General features: G+C 42.8%; 1 protein-coding gene across 1 annotated transcript in view; it reads right to left on the reverse strand.

The window, feature by feature from the left end:
- The window catches only part of SNX27 (sorting nexin 27), an 83501-nt gene extending 73890 nt beyond the window's left edge, over window positions 1-9611 (reverse strand). Inside the window, exon 1 of the mRNA XM_081219750.1 lies at window positions 9133-9611. Coding sequence (XP_081075876.1) covers window positions 9133-9452 — 320 coding nt within the window. The 5' untranslated portion in view covers window positions 9453-9611. The remainder of the gene's footprint in view (window positions 1-9132) is intronic.
- Window positions 9612-13795: the final 4184 nt, after the last annotated feature.

The raw sequence follows: 13795 nt of genomic DNA on the forward strand, positions 1-13795 counted from the left end.
TAAAGTTCTATTTCACTACTATTTCTGAATTACCACATAATGCAATTAAAAACATGATTCTTCATGTGATCTGGTAAGTCTGTTCTGTGGTGACAAACTGCACCCTGAATCCCAACACCCATTTCCTAAATATTCTATTAGTCTCCAGAGGTACTGTATTTGAGTGTGAGAAGTGTAAATCTATTACTACTGAAAAAACAGTTCAAAATACCTTCGTCTATGTAAGAAGCCCTTAGAAATGAATAACAAGAGAGATACTTTTTAAGTGATATGGCCCTTCAGCAATCAAATACCATCCTTTAACCCAAATTAAATTTGCACAATTTCTTTTGGAAGCTGAGGAACACAGACTACAGTACAGTTTTTGTTAAGCTGTAGTCTATTTCAGCATATTGAATAAGAAGAAAGTTACAGTAAGACCTTTTCCAAATCAGCAACATAAAGGATAATTTGGTAGGCCAGGGAAATCTAAAATAATCTATTAGCACACAATTCAGAAAGGGAAACTTTAGTGTCACATTTCCTTGGATTCAAAACACCAGGTAAAGAGAACAAAACTCATTGTCATTTCTAAGAAAAGAGATGCAAGTTACGTACCTTCAGAAAACAGATCCAAAAAATAGTTTTTAACCCTACCAGAATCAAAATGATCGTAATTTTGGGTAAAAAGAATTAAGTAACCTGCATGGTACATTCAGTAGACAAACTACACACTTTATAAATTACAAACGTTATCATGATTAAACTGATCAGCAAAAGAAGTGGAAGAAGTTTCCAAAACTTTCACAGAGGTCATCACATCTCCAAATATTAAGTTAATCAATCTCCCAATTTTCAAAACATACTAAATAAATATAACTAAAACTAGATAGGCCCACAGATATAAAAGTACTGTTGGGGGCAGGGGGTTGGAGGGGAGAGAGAGAGCTTCCTGGTTAATCGCACTGAATAGTTCTGTAAGAGTAATCAGCCTCTTCAAAGCAGCTGGGAGAAAATCCACACAAGCAGCTGACTCTGCAGACTGCTCTGTACTTTTCCAAAGAGAAGTAAACTAATTACTTGTGTTTCAAGTCCACAGAATACACAGACCTGTCGTTCTAGTCTCGCTCTGAGGTCTGACACAAGAATCTGCAATTTCAGATAGCTTAAGCAAAAACCATTTTTTTAAAAGATGTTTTCATACCAATGGAAGCTCATTAAAGAAAGTACACATAAGAGTACTCAAATGCAGTACCTTACTCTGCAACTTTAATACCTTGCAGATAGGTGTATTTCCTCAACTATATGAAAACCTTATTAGTTAGCAGGGAGCAATAAATAATAAACAAAAAAGACTACACACATACTACCTAGCATTTGACTGATACCATATCACAAAATCTAATTCTGAAGTACCCCTCACATTACTGACAGGAGAAATTCACTGTATGGTCACTACCAGTTCCTAACCTTATCTGGGGCTTCCCTGGTGGTGCAGTGGTTAAGAATCTACCTGTCAATGCAGGGGATGCAGGTTCAAGCCCTGGTCTGGAAAGATCCCACATGCCGCAGAGCAACTAAGCCAGTGCACCACAACTACTAAGCCTGCACTCTAGAGCCCGCGATCCACAACTACTGAGCCAGCGTGCTGCAACTACTAAAGCCCGCGCACCTAGAGCCCGTGCTCCGAAACAAGAGAAGCCACTGCAATGAGAAGTCCGCGCACCACAACGAAGACCAGCCCCCCCACTCGCCATAACTAGAGAAAGACCGCGTGCAGCAACGAAGACCCAACACAGCCAAATAAATAAATAAATAAACAAACTTATTTGAAGGATCTTTGTAAGAATTTTCATTTTGAAGGTAGACTGCAGGTATAAATCTTAGTACTATACATATTAAGTTCCCTGTCTGTCTTCAGTCCCACTCAACTCCCAGCAACATGCTGTATGCCAAAATAAAAGATTTAAATTAAAGGAGGCATCTTCAAATCAGAGTACAGCTAAAACAGAACATCTGTAGGGCAGAGCTCAAGTGGACCTACAGCATATAGGATCAAACTTACCAACTGTAAACACAATAGTAAGTACAGTCATATAAAACATAAGAGAAAGAGAAACAGATATTTGAGAAGCTGAACTGTGCTGTGAGTAAAATACATATACAAGTTAAAGGCAACCAGCTCATCACCAGCTGCTCCCAGCTCTGGGCATTGGAGCTTAGTTGTCTTTAGTTCCCTTCTTTATATAGTACAAGACAGCCCAAGAGAGTAGATGCTCTGAAATTCTTCTAACAGTGATTTTCCTCTTTGGCCTTGGAAATGTTATTCAACCTCTTCAGGTAAATAATTAAATAAAAACTAAATCTCAGGGAGTCCTGGGTATTAATGCACATACAACGATATTCTGACCTCAAAAACAGAATAACATCCAAACTTTTTAGCACAGCAATCAAAACCCCATTTGATCTAACCTGAAGCACAGGTGTCTATAAACAAACAGCAACTTTAGATTCCTTGTTATCCTAAGATCCTCCCTTTGGTCACACAGTTACCTCAGCCTATAAAATCCTTCCCCCTCTTCTGCCTACTAAAATTATACCTGTCCTTCAATCACAGTTTAAAAGCCTTCTATGACCTATCCACCCACCAATCTTCCAATCTTCTCAAGCATATTCACTCTTCTTACCTCTAAACTCCACTGTGTTTTTCATTTATCTCCATTATTTCATTTTGCTTTACATACAGTAAATTGTTTACATGCACCTTCCCCACTGCACTGCAAGTTTCCCAAGGGCAGGGATGCAGGGACTCTGTGACTCATACAAGCCTAACAGTACTTTACACATAGTTTGTGCTTAATTGTGGTACCAGGCTGAACATAAGGTGATATCAGCCAACATCATAAAATTGACACCCTAAATCACTGTTTTTCAAACCGTGGATTACAACCTAATGAGTCATGAAATTAATGCAGTGGGCCACCATCAGCATTCAAAAACAAAACAAAAAAACCAAAATACTGACGGACTAAAAAATACCAGAGTGCATGATACTAGTAAACACAGTTTTGTGAAACTTGTTTCAGGTGGGTTTTTTTTTAACTGGGTGTAATACAAAATCTATGAGTTTCAATTTTTTAAAAAATGGTTTTAAACTGCCTAAATTTCTTTTTTCCAAATGTGGGCCTGGAATTGCACCACCCATACACTGGCTCTTACTAGACTGCCTAAGTGAAGCACAGAAACCATCTCTATAGCTGACAGTCGAAGAACAGAATGACCCTAACTGGCACTAACCTAAACCACTACAAAATCCTTTGTGCCAGCAATGTCAGCATCTAACAATGAACTTACCACAGATCATGCTCCCAAAGCACCGCGCAGTGATCATAAATCGTAAATGTTTGCTTGTCAACTGAGTCTCTTTGCTTATCTACCAGATCATAGGAATTATTCCCAACGGGACTTATCTAAAAAAACAATTATCCTTTAGAGTGTAGTAATAAACCCTCTTCTGAAACAAACTGGAAAAGTGGTGGCTGGAAAAAGAACTGTTCTTCACAGTAACTTATATGACCCAAACAAATCTTCACGTTACTAACAAAAAATCTTTTCCTGGTCACAGCAATATTGCAGAAGACATTTCTGTGGGGAAGATAATGCTATTTTCAAATTTAGTTTTATTATTTTGCCGCCTCCACTACCTATGGAATTAAAAGTATTTCTTGGGGTTGCAATTACGATCGTCATGCTCTCTTCACTGATAACCAATAAAGATAGCAACAAATAAGGGCAAAGAATGCCTATTTTGGTCCCCTGTCTTCTACCCAATTTAACAATAAGAGAGACAGGGTAAATAAAGATATAACACAGTTACATTTCAAAATCATAGAACCAAAGTTCAACTGCTATCCAACTTCATGGGGATATGACTTTAAGAATTTTAAGTGAACTCAGTCAAGAATAGTTGACTATTAACAGTCAAGAGTAGCTGAGAAAACAAAGAAATGGAAAATACACTGGATTTAGCTTCCAAAGACCTGGGTTTAATTCTGGTTAACATTCATTAGTGCAACTCCCAGTTTCCTCTCTTATGAAACAGGGATAATACTCATACATTCATTCAGCAAGCGTTTATGGAAGAGTACTTTCTATGTACCGCTAGATATTTAGCTACGGAAACAGCACAGACATAGTCCCTGCCACCAAGGAGCTTATATTTTCCCTATCTCACAAGGCTCTTGTGAAGATCAAATGTAAAAACACTGTGCAAACTGTAACACTATACAAACTGCAAAGTGATATAATAATAATTATTATTATTAACTTGCTCTACCTCTTAACCCTCACCTTTATTACAACAGCTTATCAAGATTCAATAAAGTGTGGATGATTAGATACAACAGTTAGTCCACTATCTACTGAACTGATTTTCCTAAGGGCTGGGATTTCAAGAGCCTAACAAATCACTTTGTTCACATAGTCTTAGCTAATAACTCTCTACATAATCAGGACAATAAAATGAACTGAGAATTAAAGGCTTGTAGTTTCACTCCAGGTATGGGGTGGGTATGTTGGCTGCATTACCCACACCTGGCCAGGGAGTAAAAAATAAAGACTTCTAGGCCCCGTGCAAGACCTACTGAATCATAACCTTTAAAGGGTGAGCCTGAGAATCCATACTTTTGACAAACACACCCAGTGATTCTCACGCTCACTAAAGCTTGAGAATCACTGCCGTAAAAACTTCCTTTGATCAATAACCATGATTTCAAACACCATTTACAAAACCTACCTGGAAAATCTAAGCCAAATAGAATTCAGCTACAACTGAGAAAGCAGATCCTAAAAAGGTACTTTTTTAACTCATAAAAATACTTCGTGTGGCCCCAACCTCTTTTTAGTCAATTTTCAAATTTTCACATAAAATTAAAAAAAAACAAAAACAAAAAAAGAATGCCCATGACATATTTATATGTTTTGAAAATAAATTATCACTAAACAAATATATATGCACACACAAACATCTTTTTCTTATGGTTTAACTTTAATACAGAAAAGTTATATTATCTTGTAGCTATCAAGAAGTAAGGTGAGACTTCCCTGGTGGTGCAGTGGTTAAGAATCGCCTGCCAATGCAGGGGACGTGGGTTCGAGCCCTGGTCCGGGAAGATCCCACTTGCCATGGAGCAACTAATCCCGTGAGCCACAACTACTGAGCCTGTGTTCTAGAGCCCACGAGCCACAACTACTGAAGCCCACGCACCTAGAGCTCGTGCTCCGCAACAAGAGAAGCCACCGCAATGAGAAGCCCGCGCACCACAACGTAGAGTAGCCCCCACTCGCCGCAACTAGAGAAAGCCCACTCATGGCAACGAAGACCCAACACAGCCAAAAATAAAATTAACTAAATTTTTTTAAAAAGAAAAGAAGTAAGGCATATACTCTCTGCCTAGCATAAATATATCATGATATTGAACGCTTACAAGCCAACCTTAGGGTCCATGCTTACTGAAGACCATATTATCCAAACACCAAAGAGACAAAACAAACTAGCCAACAGACAAACCTAATCTCTCAAAAACAGACAGTACAATATCCATATCCACTGCACACTTAAACCCTCCTAAGGGCATCTCTCAAGAAATCAATCAAGAGCCCTTGAAACTATCTTAACCTTAAGAAAATCACCTGAAGTCTAATATTACTTCACATGCTATATGATTAGTGCAAAGACATATTTATTTTGGTTCTATTTGTTGAAAGCATCCTTCACTCACTAGTCTCCAAGTGTATACACATCAAAGGGAAGACACTCAATATATGTTACACTGGAAAAATTACAAGGTGGAGACTAACATTGCCATTCAAGAAAACTTTCCATCTGCAGTAAAATTCAGAGCCCAGAAGGCTTGTTCATACTCCAGTACCAAGCCCTGCAACATGACTCTTTCCCTAACCAGTGAGAATCTAGTCAGTTTTGAAGGGAGAAAGGACAAACCAAACCATATTGAATTTAATTTAATGACTTCTCCAAGATTCAGTTAGGACAAGGCCTTGGTAAGCAGCCTTTAAAGAAATGCACAGAAATAATGCTCTTTTTTGTCCAAGCTTCTATTCTCGTAAATCTCATCTGTTCTTTCAAACCTCTATCAGTTGTCCAAACTACTGCAATATATGAAAATTGGAATAAAATAATTTGCATATTGGAGGAAAGTGTCTAAAATAGAAAAAAGTCTTAATCAACAATTATCTGTTTAAGGAGGTCCAGACATCCACCTACAACTCGATACAAACTACATCTACACAATAATAATCTACCTATGCCTACTCTGACCCTACTTGGCACTTCATCAACATGCAAAGCTTACCTGGGACAACAGAGAGGTTAATTTAAGGAACCTGGGTGAGAGACAGAAAAAAGTGTTGCCTAAAGAATACTTTAGGAAAATTAGCATCAACTTAATCAAGATCAAAACAAGGAGCAGATACAGATATCCCTCAAGAACAATGTCTGTTTGGTCTCTGTTTTCCTCCTCTCACTTGAAAACCTAAGGAGAAGATGTAGACTTTAGAAGAAGGGAAGGAAAGAGAAAGAAACTGTATAGTTGAGAACCCAAACCATTTACCACCTATCTTGGCTCTGTGTTACAACTTTCACTATTTTCACTATAGTAGCAGAGAAACTTCAAAGAATTTGGAAATCAAAATACAGTTGGAAGGTGAGAATCCAATGCCAGGGAGATGTCCAATCATCACAACATTCCAGAAAAAGGTTCTCTAGGCAAAGAGTGCTCTTTTTGCCCCGCCCACTAAAAGAGAGAAAGTTGTCTACTCATCACCACTAAAATGTAATGTCTTTTCTCTAGAAGAAGAAATGGGCCTAGATTGGAACCTGGGCCTGTGGCGAGTCCTTCTATCTATCTAGGGAATCATCTGAGGTCTCCTTTACAGGACCTAGTTTATACCTGGACTCCACTGCAAAAATCACAGCACTCTACTCCAGTAGAGTACATGATTTAGAACTTTATGATACATTTATAATTTTAAATAAATACTTCAGTTGTAAATTTAAAAATAAACAGCTGGATACAAAGTTAACTTCCAAAGGGAAAGGGAAAGGACAATTCCAAGAGCTTCTATCAGAAGGAAACATCAGCCACAGATTTTGAATTATCTAGAAAGAAAAGAATTAGGTGCCCAGGTACAAAGCAAAAGGTCACTACTGCATTCGGTATCTGAATGCCCTGACACCCAAAAAATTAAGAATATATTGCCAGAGTACCAGAAAAGTCATAGGACATTAACAGAAAAAAGAACGCATCTATTTACAGGAAGGACAGAGGAAAGGTATAATAGCTTCAAACACTTACTTTGGTGAACTCCTCTTTCTTGAGGTGGAGGGTAAGAGGAAACAGAATGAATGGATACCATACAGTAAGAATGGCAAGGATAAGGGTAAGAGGCATAAGCTGAGTAAGAAGGGACAGACTACTCTATAGGTCCTTCAAACTACTTACCCCCTTGAAACCTTGATCAAACCTACTGTATAAACCTACTGCTCTACTAGAGGAAAGACTGAAGGTTATGGAAATTATGGTTAAAATAACATTTATAATAATGAGAAAGAGGGAATTCCCTGGTGGTCCAGTGGTTAGGACTCTGCACTTTCACTGCGGTGGGCCTGCGTTTGATCCCTGGTGGAGGAACTAAGATCCCTCAAGCCGCGCAGAGTGGCCAAAAAGAGAGAGAGAAAGATTCATGAGGGCAAATCCTAGCACTGAAAGAGAGGGCAAAAGTGTGAAAAAAGAATATATAAGATAGCGTCAGTAAGCAGGAGAGAGATACAGGATTGAAGACTGCTGAGGAGAATGGAGACAATGAGAGCATACACCACCTACCAGTCAATCGGCAATCACTATACAAATCTTAATACAAAGTATAAAAACACAAATGTAACACCTGGATTAAAGGAGTAGGAGGAGGTCTGGAAAGAAACTGCAAGACAGGGCAGCATCCTTCCAGAGCTTTAAGGTATTCGGCGAGGAAGTAAGGATGAAGGAATATGAAGCGGGAGGGACTGCAGCAAGGAAAGAGGATGGGTTTCAACATGAAGGAGACTAAAAAGAGAAAGAAGGGAAAACAACCTCAGAGAGAAAGAATAGGATCAAGTCAAGCATGATATCACAAGAGAACAGACTAGAAGAGAGAATGAAAACGGCATGCCCTGAAAAAGTGGGGAGGTCAAAGACCCAAAAGGGGCTGTAGTTTGGGGGAAGTAGGAGCTAAGGAGAGCTCTACCATAAACCCGACTAAAAAGAAATATGAGTATGGTGCAGGAGTGAAGACAGGGGCCAGGACAGGGATGCTCTCAGAGGGATGTGGTGATGGAGACACTAGATTCAAAATCCTGGTGTGATAAGGGGACTACTGTGAAGAGAAACTATCGTGTCAAAGACGACACCACCATCAAAAAAAAAAAAAAAAAAAGCAAGGGTCAGAAAAGAAGGTATTCTCAGAGTATGAATACAAAAAAAGAGGGGAGGAAAGGGATACACGGTAGGACAGAAAAATATAGGGAGTGCTTAACCATAAGGAGAGGGTAACTAAGGAAAGAAAAAGAAGTGCAGCGTGGAGGGATGATGTTTCCGGAAGAAAAGTAGGAGCCGACCAAAGGTCCTGCCTATTTGGTTTAGAGGGCAGAAGGGACGGTCCACGGGGGCTAAAAGGAGTGGTGGAGAACAAGAAACTATGATGCTCAAGATGAGAACTTGGGGCGGACACACAGTGGCTGGGTCAGAAAAGGAGATGCTGTCAGTCAGAAGCAGAAAGATGTTCAACAAGAGGAAAGCAAGGGGCACCGAGGAGCAGAAAGCAGCATGCCAAAGGGGAAGGCAAGGGGGCAGAAAAGCCAAAGCAATGGGGGCAGGGGTAAAAGCAGTAGGGGCGCTGGGACACTGGAGATTACAGGGAGGGTACGGGGGTCCCAGAAACCCAGGGTGTGGGGAGGTAGAAGGGCCAACCTCCATGGAGGGGCGGGGGGCCGGTTCGGGGGTTGAGGGGAGGTGCGGCCTGAGGGTGACAGGGGTAGAGGGGAAATGCAGGGACAGACAGAGGGGAAGGGGTGGGGCGGCGGGCAGCCCCGATACTCACACCTCCAGAATGCGGTCCCCCTTGCGCACCCCGGCCCGGTCGGCCGCCCCCCCGGGCAGCACGGCGCTCACATGCTGCAGCGGCGCGTACAGCTCCCCGTTGATGCTCCGCAGTTGCCCGCCCTCGCTCACTTGGCCCCGCACGTTGAAGCCGTAGCCGGACTCGGACTTGACGATGCGCACGACCCGCGGGCCGCCGCCTCCCCCGCCGCCGTTCCCGGCGCAGTGGAGCCCAGACCCCCCACCGCCGCCGCCGCCGCCGCCACCTCCGTTCCTGTGAGGGGCTGAGGGGTGAATCCCTTCCCCGTCCTCATCCGCCATCTTGCGAGCGAGCAAGCCGTACTCCCACCACCCTACGCCTCCACTCCCTCCGCGCGTGCTCGGCCTTCTCAGCAGCCGCGCGACCCCCGGCGCGCGCGCCCGCTCCGCCGACGGCGGGACCCGAATCGGCCACGGAGCTGCCGGCGCGGGTAAAGGGGAGACAGGGGGCGGGGGGAAAGAGGACGGTTTAGACGCCGTGAAGCCTCCTGGGAGTTGTAGTTTCTGAATGGTGGGGGCGGGGAGAGGGCTGGGCCCGGGCCGGAGCTGAGGTTATATGACGCAATTTGGGCGCAAAGCCTGCTGGGGGTTGTAGTTCACCTTTCAAGCTCTTCTTAGGGGTGTCCTTTTGGATGGTGAGCAGGTAACCCAGCCTGGAGTGGAGGTGACAGATTCATCTACTGACGTGGAGCATATTTTATTTTTCTTTCATTTCATAACCTTTAGAAAACAATAATATTAGGACAACTTGATGTTTGTGATTCAACATAGTCTTAAATTATTTTGCTCGTTTGCTCAGTACCTTATGTGTCTACATCCTTTTTTTTTTTCAGTCCCCGCGGGCTCGCAGGCGGAGCCTGACCAGGGATGGAATCGGCGCCCCACCCCCACCCACTCAGTGGAAGCGGGAGTCTTAACCACTGGACCACCAGGGAAGTCCCTATATACGTTATTTTACTGAATGACCCCAACAATCGTGTGAGACAACTGGGTCATGAATTCGCTTCTCTATTTCACGTTTTGGGAAACTGAACCAAAGTCATCCAGCTGTTAAGTAACAGGAACTAAGGCCCAGTTATTTTTGCGCAACTTTCTTTTCATATATTGCAACTACATAAAAACTTGCCCCATCTATGTAAAAAAGCATATGTAGAGGAAACTATATGGTCTCAGTGATTTAGACCTGGATATTAGAGTGGCCAAGTAATTCAATTGAGCAATGATTTTGTTTTTTAAGTTTTAAAATATCCATATTTTTTTTCTTATTGAAGTATAGGTATAGATATTATGTAAGTTTCAGGTATACAACGTAGTGATTTACAATTTTTTATTTTTTTATTAATTTTTTTTTTTCTGCGGTACGCGGGCCTCTCCCTGTTGTGGCCTCTCCCGTTGCAGAGCACAGGCTCCGGACACGCAGGCTCAGCGTCCATGGCTCACGGGCCTAGCCGCTCCGCAGCATGTGGGATCTTCCCGGACTGGGGCACGAACCCGTGTCCCCTGCATCGGCAGGCGGACTCTCAACCACTGCACCACCAGGGAAGCCCGTGATTCACAATTTTTAAAGATTATACTCCATTTATAGTTATTATAAAATATTGGCTATATTCCCTGTGCTGCACAATATATCCTTGTAGCTTATTTATTTTATACACAGTAGTTTGTACCTCTTAATCCCCTACCCCTATCACGCTCCTCCCCCCTTCCCTCTCCCCACTGGTAACAACTAGTTTGTTTTCTGTAACTGAGAGTCTGTTTCTTCTTTGTTATATTCACTAGTTTGATTTATTTCTTAGACTCCACGTATAAATGATAACATACAGTATTGAGCAGTGATTTTGAAGTTACCATTATTTCAAATTCATTTTGTTTCCCCCAACAACACAGTAGAGTTCTTTGCATATGGCAGCAATTGATGTTTTTTGGCTACCTACCCAAACACAAACTTGCAGATATTGTGCAGAATGCCTGGCAAAGGCAAGTAAGAAGAGCAAGAGCAAAAATAATGAAAAATAGCTTACTTGGGACTTCCCTGGTGGCGCAGTGGTTGAGAGTCCGCCTGCAGATGCAGGGGACACGGGTTCGTGCCCCGGTTCGGGAAGATCCCACATGCCGCGGAGTGGCTGGGCCCGTGAGCCATAGCCGCTGAGCCTGCGCATCCGGAGCCTGTGCTCCGCAACGGGAGAGGCCACAACAGTGAGAGGCCCGCGTACCGCAAAAAAAAAAAAAAAAAAGGGGTCAGGGCTTTGCATTCTTGTCATACCCAGGAAGATGGGTAGAAGCATGAAAGACCCATGAAGGACTGTCTCTCTCAACGTAACTATGTGCCAAACACTACTCTAAGCACTTTTTTTTTTTTTTTTTTTTTTTGGTTGCCTTGAGTCTTCCTTGCTGCGCACGGGCTTTCTGTAGTTGCGGCGAGTGGGAAATACTCTTCGTTGTGGTGTGCGGCCTTCTTATTGCGGTGGCTTCTCTTGTTGCAGAGCAGAGGCTCTAGGTGCACAGGCTTCAGTAGTTGTGGCACGCAGGCTCAGTAGTTGTGGCTCGCAGGCTCTAGAGCTCAGGCTCAGCAGTTGTGGTGCACGGGCTTAGTTGCTCCACGGCATGTGGGATCTTCCCAGACCAGTGATCGAACCCGTGTCCCCTGCATTGTCAGGCGGATTCTTAACTACTGCACCACCAGGGAAGTCCCCTCTCTCTTTTTTAAATCCCTGCAACAAATACACCTTCCAGTGACCCCATCTCCCCTTCAGTGAGTCACACGCTTGTGTAATACCCTCCCCTTGAGTGTGGGCAGGACCCGTGACTTGCTTCTAGGCAATAGAATATAGTGAAGATGATGATGTGTCACTCCCATGGTTACAGATACATTATATAACATTCCTTCTTAGCTGACTAGGGTGAGAGTCTCTTGCTGGCCCTAAAGAAGAATGCTACCATGTTGTGAACCACTGGTGGAGAAGGCCCATGACAGGGAACTGCAGGAGCTTCTAGGAACTGACAGTTGCTCCGAGCGGACAGCAAGAAAATAGGGCCCTCGGTCCTAAGCCTGCAAGAAATTCTGCCAACAACCTCGTGAGCTTGGAGGAGGATTCTTGGCTCCACTAGGGAACATAGCCCAGCCAGTGCCTTGATTGCAGGCTTATGAGACCCTGCAGAGGACCCAGCTAAGCTGAACCCTAACTCCTGGACCACAAAAGTTGTGAAGTAATAAATGTGTATTGTTTTAAGCTGCTAAGTTTGTAGTAATCTGTTACAGGACAATAGAAAATATAACTCCTATTGCATCTATCGTCAGTGCTACTCAGTTTAGATCAATTTAATACTTAGTTTAGCTTTACCTTTCCAATCTGAACATAAGCTTCTTGAAAACAAGGAACTTGTTACATGTGACTTGTCATACCCTCAGAGTGTATCAGAGTGAGAGGCACAAGAGAAGGAGCTCAACAAAGGTTGATAGAATGTTAGTCCAGGAAAGGACCATAAAGTGGCTAATAATACCTGCTGCATAGAGACATGGTGGGGACCAAATGAGAATATGTGGGAAACACCTAACATAATATTAATACTTAGCACAGAGCTGTTATTAAGAGTACTAACAGGGAGGGAGGCTCAGGAGGGAGAGGATATATGTATACACATAGCTGATTCACTTTGTTGTACAGCAGAAATTAACACAACATTGTAAAACAATTATAATCCAATAAAAAAATACTAATTAATATCACATCTAGCCCTATTCCCTCATTTTGCTGGTAAAGGAATAACTCCCTCCACTATCACTCTTTGAAAAAGGAAGTAGATCCAGCAAAGTACAATGATTTTCAAAAGTCACTCAGCAGGGCTTCCCTGGTGGCGCAGTGGTTGAGAGTCCACTTGCCGACGCAGGGGACGCGGGTTCGTGCCCCAGTCCGGGAAGATCCCACATGTCGCGGGGTGGCTGGGCCCATGAGCCATGGCCGCTGAGCCTGCGCGTCCAGAGCCTGTGCTCCGCAACGGGAGAGGCCACAACAGTGAGAGGCCCGCGTACCACAAAAAAAAAAAAAAAAGTCACTCAGCAGATCAGTGGCCAGCACCCACCCCTAAGCAGAAAAATTAAATGGCATGAATGAGGAAATAAGGCATGCCATTTCCCAGGGAGTCATCAGTTGAAGAAAACAAAAAGAGGGCCCCTTTTTTAGGCCTTCGCAGTAATTCTGACTCTTCTTTCATTTTCCCTACCTTTCTGTACTTTTTTCTGTGAAGACCACATGAAAAATCACTTTTTTGGTAAACTGAATTAACTGATTTGCTAGAGTGGATAAGACCTAGAGACTAGAGGGTTTATGAGTCAAGATTCCTTTAGTTGCAAGTGATAAACTCAATTCAAATTAGCTTAAACAAAAAAGAGAATTTATTGGTTCACACAGCTAAGGAGGACACCAGGTATTTCCTTAATTGTAGCTGTGTAACAAACCATCCCAAAGCTTAGTGGTTTAAAACCATCAATTTATTATTCTATTGGAATCTGTGGGTCAGGAATTCAGATAGGATACATAGGGATGACTTGTCTCTGCCCCTGCTTGATGCCTGGAGCCTCAGTTGGGAAGACAAAGGCTAGGGGTGACGATGGCTGGGTTTATCTG

Source organism: Mesoplodon bidens (genome assembly GCF_964165515.1).
Source record: "Mesoplodon bidens genome assembly, chromosome: 2".
Taxonomy (NCBI): domain Eukaryota; kingdom Metazoa; phylum Chordata; class Mammalia; order Artiodactyla; family Ziphiidae; genus Mesoplodon; species Mesoplodon bidens.